This window comes from Lynx canadensis, chromosome B4 (assembly GCF_007474595.2).
Source record: "Lynx canadensis isolate LIC74 chromosome B4, mLynCan4.pri.v2, whole genome shotgun sequence".
In the NCBI taxonomy this organism is placed as follows: Eukaryota; Metazoa; Chordata; class Mammalia; order Carnivora; family Felidae; genus Lynx; species Lynx canadensis.
Window position 1 is genome coordinate 39,399,868 of NC_044309.1, and position 9,759 is coordinate 39,409,626.

Below are 9,759 nucleotides of genomic sequence, written 5' to 3' on the forward strand. Positions count from 1 at the left end.
TAGAGAGAGGGAGACACAATCTGGAGCAGGATCCAGGCTCTGAGCTGTCAGTATAGAGCCCAATGTAGGGCTTGAACTCATGAACTGAGAGATCATGACCTGAGTTGAAGTTGGACACTTAACTGACTGAGCTATCCAAGCGCCTGCCCCCCCCTTTTTTTTAATGTTTATGGGGGGGGGCATGAGCAGGGGAGGGGCAGAGAGAAGAGACAGAATCTGATACAGGCTCCAGGCTCCAAGCTGTCAGCACAGAGCCTGATGTGGAGCTCGAACCCATGAACCGCGATATCGTGACCCGAGCCGAAGTTGGATGCTCAACTGACTTAGCCACCCAGGTGCCCCTCTTCCAGTTTTTTTAATGTGCCATGGGCTCTCTCACCTCCAGGACTTTATGTTTTACCTTCTACCCAGGACATTCTTTCTCCACTCTCCCACCATATACCTTTCACCCACCTATTTCTAACTCATCTTTCAGGCCTTAACTCAGTTTCTCTTTCCTGTGGGAAGCTTTCCTGAAGTTCTGTAGACTAAAATAGGTGTACCTGCTTTGTGCTTTCCTCACACTCTGCCCCCTACCGTAGCACTTAATATATTCCACTCCTTTTAATTTTACATATCTATCTGTCTGCTGTCAGCCTGTAAACTCTATGAAGGTAAGAACTGTGTCTATGTCTATTTTGTTTTTGCTAACCCCAAGTGCCTAACACAGTATCTGATATCTAACAGATGCTCAGTACACATTTGATGAATGGATGAATACAAAGAGACTTAAAAAGAGAATACTGAAATGGAAGATAGGGCACCACCAAAAATAGCCAACTGTACAATCTTGTCAACAGTTTGCTCTGTTTGGCTTTCCTGATCTATCCAGGCTTACTTCCCATTATTTAAAAAATTAATGCAATAGCAAAAGATGCTGCAGTGATTAGGAAAAGCAATATAATAAGATGTTTGGAGGCTGGAAGGAGAACAAGATGGCCAGCAACTAATCCTGACAGTAGATAAGAAAAGGAAACACAGAAGAAAATAGAATTACTGTACAAAGTAGGACTTACAGTCACACACATTTTGGTAGACCATCAGAACCTCCTCTACCAGGTAAGTACATATGAAAGCACAGCTGTGTTATCAGGGGCAATGGTCCCCACTGTGAAAATTCCTTTTATAACAGCAGCATGTTCAGTACATTTGTGCTGTGATAGGACACACAGTCCTCTCTTGCAGCAATGCCTCATGGGATTCCCTACAGGGAATTACTTACATTTATAATGATGACTCAGAGTCAACAAGAAGTTAGAGCTGAATTTTATATACTGTGCTTAAGAAAGCACAAGGAAATGTGTACTACGCTTTTTATTAAAAATTTTTTTAAGTTTATTTTTTTAGTAATCTCTACACCCAAAATGGGCCTCAAACTCATGACCATGAGATCAAAAGTCACATGCTCTACCGATTGAGCCCACCAGGCACCCTTGTACTACATTTTTTAAAGATCTTTGTCAAAAGGTGGTTAATGTAAAAGTCTCATGATTTAAATATCTCCACAACTGAAATATCTAGTAAATCCATTCACAGTAAATGCAGTTCATTCCTTCATAAACCAAAGTAACTGGTATTACCATAAACATTTGGCCACTTTATCTCTTTATTGATGGTCCAGTTATTCTTCTCAGGTTACTGAAATAGTGTTTACCCATATATGGCAGAGATGCATTAGCCCCCTTCTGTCCCGTCCTCTACTCCATTCTGCTTCCACTATCAGAGTCACGCCGTGATCCTTCTGGTCTCCACAGTACCGAGGCTTCTAACCTCTGCAGGCCCTTTGGCAATCTGCAACATAGTTCCCCTTTCATTTTCAGTTCCTTCTTTTTCCTTGCTGATACCCACATTTCTTGAGCTTGTATTGAGCTGTTTGGCTTATAATTTTCACAGCTAGTGACAGCCCAAATACATCCAGTGGGTATAACAATATTTGGGTCTTCTCACTTTCCTGTCAATACTTCCTTTTTTTTCTTCTTTTTTTTACTGTTAGAATTAGCTTCTTTTCTCTATCTTTCCTTAATTCTTTAAAAACAGGGGCGCCTGGGTGGCTCAGTCAGTTAAGCATCCTACTTTGGCTCAGGTCATGATCTCACAGTTCGTGGGTTTGAGCCCCGTGGTCAGGTTCTGTGCTGACAGCTCAGAGCCTGGAGCCTGCTTCAGATTGTGTCTCTCTCTCACTCTGCTCCTTCCCTGCTCACACACTCTCTCTCTCAAAAATAAACATAAAAAAATAAAAATTAAAATTAAAAAATAAAAACAAGCAACTATACTTCTGGAAGTTTGGCATTGTTAGAAAGCTGAACTCTATATAACAAGAGGTGCTAGGTATCTACTCAATTTGCACAGGGGGAGAACAGAGTACTTGCTCAGTTGAGGCTTGTTGATTTTAATTCAATGTAAATCTGAACTCTTGTGATTAAATGAGTCAGTATAAACTGTTCTTATTTTGTTATATTAATATTACTGTTGTTATGATCATTCACCTGGAAGATAGTCAAATTCCTGTTTTTAGAATGGCTAATGTGCAGAAGAATAAGATTAAACCATAAATTAGTAAATATGGTAATTTTTAAAAATAGTAATATAAATTTCAGGGCACCGAAGTGGTTCAGTAGGTTAAGTGTCTGACTCTCAATTTCAGTTCAGGTCAGGATCTCACAGTTCATGGCACTGAGCCCTGCCTCAGGCTCCACATTGATAGCACAGAGCCTGCTTAGGATTCTCTCTCTCCCTCTCTGCCCCTCCACCGATCATGCTCTCTCCCTCTCTCTCAAAATAAATAAAAATAAACTTTAAAAAAATAGTAAGATAAACTTCAACACATAAGCCCTATTAACTGACCATTGGGAAGTTTTCTCTTTAGTTACACAAAATCAGGGATAGAAGAGGATCTGCTTCCAGATTTTGTATCAAACCAATAGTAATCCTAGTGGAAAGATTGACTGCTTTCTTCAAGAACTCTTGACCACTCATTCCTCCCCTAACTTCCACACATGCTCTCACAGTATTTATCCTAACACTGACTGCACAGTGTTATAGGCTAGAGATTTCTTTGTCTCTTCTTACTAGATTGTAAGCTCCTTGAAGGCAAAGACTTATCTTCAGCTGTGTACCCAACACATTTCAGACATACAAAAAATACAGCTTGAACAAGTTTAGTGGGACTACTCTTTTTATTTGTTTTTTTTCCTTAAAAGTTTTTTTTAAATGTTTATCTTTTTTTGAGAGAGAGAGAGAGAGAGAGCATGCAAGCGAGGGAGAGGCAGAGAGAGAGGGTCACATAACCTGAAGCAGGCTCCAGGCTCCAAGCTGTCAGCACAGAGCCCAATGCGGGGCTTGGACCCACAAACTGCGAGATCATGACCTAAGTTGAAGTCGGACACTTAACTGACTGAACCACCCAAGCGCCCCGAAATTATTCTCTAAAAAAATTTTTTTTAATGTTTATTTATTTTTGAGACAGAGAGACAGAGTGTGAGTGGAGGAGGGGCAGAAAGGGAGGGAGACACAGAATCTGAAACAGGCTCCAGGCTCTGAACTGTCAGCATAGAGTCCAACGTGGGACTCAAACTCACAAACAATGAGATCATGATCTCAGCTGAAGCTGGACACCCAACTGACTGAGCCACCCAGGCGCCCCCAGAATTACTCTTTTAATACACCTTACAGCTTTATCCTTTCATCAGCAGAAAGATTAGGTTTCTTTAAATAATACTTATTACATGCATATCTTTTTTTTTTTATTTTTTATTTAAAAAAAAATTTTTTTTAACGTTTATTTATTTTTGAGACAGAGCATGAACGGGGGAGGGTCAGAGAGAGAGGGGGAGACACAGAATCTGAAACAGACTCCAGGCTCTGAGCTGTCAGCACAGAGCCCAACGCGGGGCTTGAACTCACGGACCGCGAGATCATGACCTGAGCCGAAGTCAGCCGCTTAACCGACTGAGCCACCCAGGCGCCCCTGCATATATTTTTTTAATGGAACAATTCTTAACATTTAAAATAATACATGTAAATAGCGTCATCTTTTAAGTAAATTAGGACACCATAATGGGCATGAAGCAAACTGGTTTGAGTAACAAAACATGACCCCATAAAACTGATTTTCAAATTCTCATAGACCACATTACTTACACTGGGATGTAATTCACTCATTATACTTTACAATTATTGTATTTACCTATATACATAGTTCTGTTTCTGGCTCTCTAACTAAAACAGAAATTTCATTTTGTGTCTGCCTTGTGCACTGTTTTATGTCTGATAGCTGGCACAGCACCTGGCATAGGGTAGGTTCTCAACATACTATACCTCATCAACTCCAAGGTGCATATGTTTTCACATTACCACTCTCAGAAATCAGAATGCATCTTGCACTGATGGTATGTTGTTACCCTATCATAGTGTAAGTGGTCCTGGTGTTCTTCCTCAGTAGTAAAGAAGATAATAGTGTGTGCTATGATCCGTGGCATCTTAAGACTTTATGAAAATAAGATATATTATTTAAATGGAAAATGATGACGTTATGTAACACAACAGTGAGGATAAATGAAAAGACAAAAGTAAATCAAAGCTTAAAAAAAAAAAGTAAATCAAAGCTTAAAATGAGCTACCCCTGTTAGTTTAAGGTTGCCAGATAAAATACAGGTTACCTCTGTTAAATTAGAATTTCAGATAAGCAAAGAATAAATTTTACTGTATGTTCCATATATTAATGGGATATACTTATACTAAAAAATAATTCATTCTTTGAGATTCTGATTTAATTGGGTGCCCTATATTTTTTTAAATTTATTCTTTTAAAATTTACAAGTTGGCATATAGTGCAACAATGATTTCAGGAGTAGATTCCTTAACGCCCCTTATCCATTTAGCCCATCCCCCCTCCCACAACCCCTCCAGTAACCCTGTTTGTTTCTCCATATTTAAGAGTGTCTTATGTTTTGTCCCCCTCCCTGTTTTTATATTATTTTTGCTTCTCTTCCCTTATATTCATCTGCTTTGTATCTTAAATTCCTCATACAAGTGAAGTCATATGATATTTGTCTCTCTCTAATTTTGCTTAGCATAATACCCTCTAGTTCCATCCATGTAGTTGCAAATGGCAAGATTTCGTTCTTTTTCACTGCCATGTAATATTCCATTACACACATATACCACATCTTCTTTATCCATTCATCCATCTATGAACATGTGAGTGCCCTGTATTTTTAATCACTAACTCTGCCAACCCTGTGCTGGTAAGAAATACAAAAGTAGTTCCTCTTTTACAAAGTCATTACATAAAGTATTGTGTTGTAAGTGCTCACCTGATACAGAAAAGAGGCACATGACCATCAATTTATATTGTACATTATGAAATAAAGTGTTGTATGTAGAGATAAAAGGATTCTACAATTGTTTCAGTATTACTTTAGCAATTTAATAATCTTCATCAAAGTCCAGATAATCCCTGAAATTTGCAATCTGATCTATTTTCTCACCTCAGCATAAGCTTTGGCCCACGTACTGGCCAGCTGATGTAAATCAACTTCACCTGATTTCACAACTTCCAGGGATGCTTCAGCATCTCTATCATAATCTCTGAGGGATTCTTCTTCTATAAACTGGCTCAGAGCTTCTTTTAAGTCTGCAACATGGACAAAAAATACCAACATAAGCAAAATCCAGACATGAACAGGGAACATTTTACTTGGTTGGGTGTTCCAACATGAAATTTTCTTTTATCAAGCTTGCATCTGAAACCAAGCAGGTAAAAGCATATAAAGGAAAATCTACAGATTTTGAGGGTCTGAAGGCTACTGTATTTAAATGAAAAACATTTATGTCCTATATAGTTATATTATTTGAAAGAGAAATTGAATGATTAGCATATTAAAACTAATTTAATTGGGATGATCTGTAATTTCAATTTTAGAGACACTACTTAGAGATAATATAATGGAAACGGAACAGGGATAATTGACTCTGTCATTATGTTTGTAACTGTAGACCAGTGGTTCTCAATTTTTAGCATGCATCAGAATTCCCTGGAGGGCTTACTGAAATAGACTGCTGCATGCCACCCCCAGAGTGTCTGATTCTACAAGAATGGGGTGAGGCCCAAGAATGTGCATTTGTAACAAGGTTCCAGGTGATGCTGTAGATTCTGATCAGGTAACAGCTTTTGAGAACTACTGCCTTAGGCAAACAATTTAACATTTCAATGCACCAGATTCCTTATTTGTACAATGAGACTGTGCTAGATAGTTCCTAGGTTTCCTTTTAAGTCTAACTTTTCATGATTCAACATCTTCTCAATTTAAAATTTTTTCCTCATCTGTGAGATAGAACACAGACCTTTTAAAATGGTTTAATACCGATGGCTATGGGATTAATTTAGGTAAATACAAATTATTCAAAGATTAGTATATCTTCTCTCCCATGACATCTCAGGAACTGAGGACCAGGATCATTAAAAGGGCAATGCATTTGGGAATACAGTTCTATATCATAATCAGGGATAGCTGAAATGAATCCACCCAACTAAATTAAGATGTTAAGCATTCTAACCCAGACTTTGTAACTGAGTTTTCATTATATTATTTTTTTTAATTAAGAAAAAATGTTTAATGTTTTATTTTTGACAGAAATAGAGAGGGAGAGAGCAAGCAAGGAGAGGCACAGAAAGAGAGGGAGACACAGAATCTGAAGCAGGCTCAGGCTCCACACTGTCAGCACAGAGCCCGACGCGGGGCTTTATTAACTCATGAACCCTGAGATCATGACTTAAGCTGAAGTCGGATGCTTAACCGACTGAGCTACACAGGTGTCCCTTAATTTTTTTTTAACATTTATTTATTTGAGAGAGAGAGAGAGAGAGAGAGAGAGACAGAGACAGGGCATGAGCAGGGGAGGGGCAGAGACAGAAGGAGACACAGAATCTGAAGCAGGCTCCAGGCTCTGAGCTGTTAGCACAGAGCCTGATGAGGGGCCTGAACTCACCAATCGCAAGATCATGACCTGAGATCATGACCTGAGCCAAAGCTGGACACTCAACAGACTGAACCATCCAGACACCCCTGTAAATTAATTTTTCTACTAAACTGCCTTTTAAACAACTCAAGGGGTACAGAAAAAAACAATAAAACAAAGATCTGGGGAATATTCTTATTCTTGGAAGCAGTTAAACACTTCATATTTTATTGCGGTTTCAAGCTTCTCAGGCTTATTCTTTCTAATATGAAATGTCAAAGGAAAGAGATAATAGGAAAATGAAGTTGTATTACAAAAATCAGTCCTCACCTTTTTCTATAAAGCATGGTAAACTGTGCAGCAGCATCAGACGTCCATGTAGATGACTCGCATTCTCTTGAACAGGAAATTTGAGAGGTACCCTCAGTTCTAAGCATTGAGTTCCTACTTTGAATTTATACACAAATTCCCTCTCTCTGTTGTAGACTCTTTCTCTGGTTTTCTTCATCTTCTTTCGCAGGGTTTCTATAGAACAAACAAACCAAAATCCATCAGATTGTAAATCACAAAAATCATGTTTCATTATATCGTACTACCTCTAAGAAAATATTCCACCACTCACTGATTATGTTTGTGTGACTTGGAGCTTATTATTCTAGGTTTTCCTACCTTTATTCCTGTATTTTCATCTTCATGAAGAAAATGATGTTTCTTTTTTTTTTTTTTTTAAGGAAAAAAGCTCCTTTTAAACTTCACTTAGGGGGAAAAAACCATTATGCTAATAAAGTATTTTTCATTCTGAGGCAGGGTTCTCAAGAATAAGGGAAGAACATGGAGAGAAGAGCAGAGAAGATGCTTAGAAAGAGATGAATGGGTAGACAGAGAGCTTATGAAACAATGGGGAATACCAAGTCAAAGAAATAGATCAGGGACTAAGAAGTGATCTTGAAGATCTTAGATATGTGATCTTATTGGACATAGAAGAAAGATGGTGTTGGAAAGATTTCCACGTAGAAAAGACATACAAAAAAAAAAAAAAAGTACAGGATATCCCAAAAGGCAAACTGGACACTTTTCAACAAGAAGAAAATCTGGCCAAAAAGAGTAAGAATCAACACCAATTAAAGATTTATTTATCAGCCTCCTTACTAGGCTCCCTATCTCTAGGCTATTCACCATCAGAACAATTTTCACACTATCTCTATCCTAAAGTTACAGTAATTTTTCCAAAGCGCCTATCTGATTGTGTTGCTCATCTGCTTAATACCCTTTGATCATATTCTATTGCTCTCAGGATAAAATTCAAACTCCTTGGGGCGTCTGGGTAGCTCACTCGGGGGAGCGGCTCTTAGTTTTCGCTCAGATCATGATCTCCCTGTTCCCAGGATCAAGCCCTACCACCCAAGGGTTCTCTGCTGATAGCGAGGACCCTGCTTGGGATTCTTTCTCCCCCCTCTCTCTACTCCTACTCCACTCGCACGGTCGCTCTCAAAATAAATAATTACATTAAAAAATGCAAACTCCTTAATCCAGTTTACCATGTCTCTGCTTATATCTCCAGACTTTTTCTCCCAGCACCTGTACCCCTCCTCACCAACACACAAATTCACAATTTTCCAGTCATACTGAACTCCTTTCAATACTAAACCTCTCCTTCCACTTCCAACCTTTTTGAAGTGGAAAAAGTGACACCAGAGCACTCTTACCGCTTTTCTTTCCTTGGATAACAACTAATCATTCTTCAGATCTCATTTTAGGCACTGAGGAAGCTTTTAATTCGTAGATTATAAGGATTAATCTAACAATAAATACGAAGCATCTGATAAACATAGGATGATCAGCAGATGAAAACTAGTAATAAAAGAAATTCTTCACGAGCATGTTAATAAAAAAAAAAAACAAACACAGGTTGCTAACTGAATACACACGATGAAGACAAAGAGTAAAGGAACACTGTAGCAGGGAACTGAAAGTTTCAGAAATAGGTTTACGGCCTAATCTTATTTAAATTCAATATTTTCGGTAAACAAAAACCATTAGCTCTGGTATCAATCGGCTCAACATTTAAACTTATTATGTTTCAACAAACCGATAATTTAGTTCTCTCTCCTCACTTAAAAAATTTTTTTTAAATCAGGGGTGAAACTAAGGAAGGCTTCCGAGGCAAAACTGAGATGGGAAAATGTGGGCTGGACCGAACTCCTGCCGCCAGAGTGGAGGTTCTGAGGCTCAAATTAGGGAAAGGAAGGGGTAGGCTGTGGGCACCAGAAGCTCCAGACGAGTAAGGAAAACACCCTCTTCATTAGCCGCTTTCAGTCTGAACGCTTTCCGTCCCTCGCTCTTTGTCTGGGCTCACCTACCCTAGTGCCTAAGTCCGGAGCAGTCCACACACCGGAGATATCAACGAGCTGGGGCGCCGGCAACATCAGCTGACTTACAGACCTGTTTTTACAGCCAGCAGATCTGCATGAGCAGATTCGTCCATACCTTTTCCTCTTCCTCGACACTCTATAGAAAATTCCAGGTCTAAGTGCCCCATTTTCCCATATCGCTTCAATTTAACCATTTAAAAATGTAAAAAAGCGTATTTCTACTACTATTGTGAATTTCAGAGAAGGCTCAAAAAAAAAAAAAAAAAAAATCCACTGTCGTGACGAAAGTGCATTGGCAAAGCTTGTGCTCCGCTTTGGTAGACCGGATGCGGAAGGGCAATATCTTGGGAACTGCGAGAGCCAGCAGTTCTTCTCAGTGCGCATGCGC

At 38.9% G+C, this 9,759-nt stretch overlaps 1 protein-coding gene across 1 annotated transcript in view; it reads right to left on the minus strand.

Annotated features, from left to right (window-relative positions):
- Positions 1-9,443, minus strand: part of CB4H12orf4 (chromosome B4 C12orf4 homolog) — a 49,885-nt gene extending 40,442 nt beyond the window's left edge. The window contains exons 1-3 of the mRNA XM_030321663.2: positions 9,360-9,443; positions 7,330-7,524; positions 5,529-5,674 (exon numbers count right to left, since the gene is read on the minus strand). Of these exons, the coding sequence (XP_030177523.1) occupies positions 5,529-5,674; positions 7,330-7,507 (324 nt within the window). The 5' untranslated portion in view covers positions 7,508-7,524; positions 9,360-9,443. The remainder of the gene's footprint in view (positions 1-5,528; positions 5,675-7,329; positions 7,525-9,359) is intronic.
- Positions 9,444-9,759: the final 316 nt, after the last annotated feature.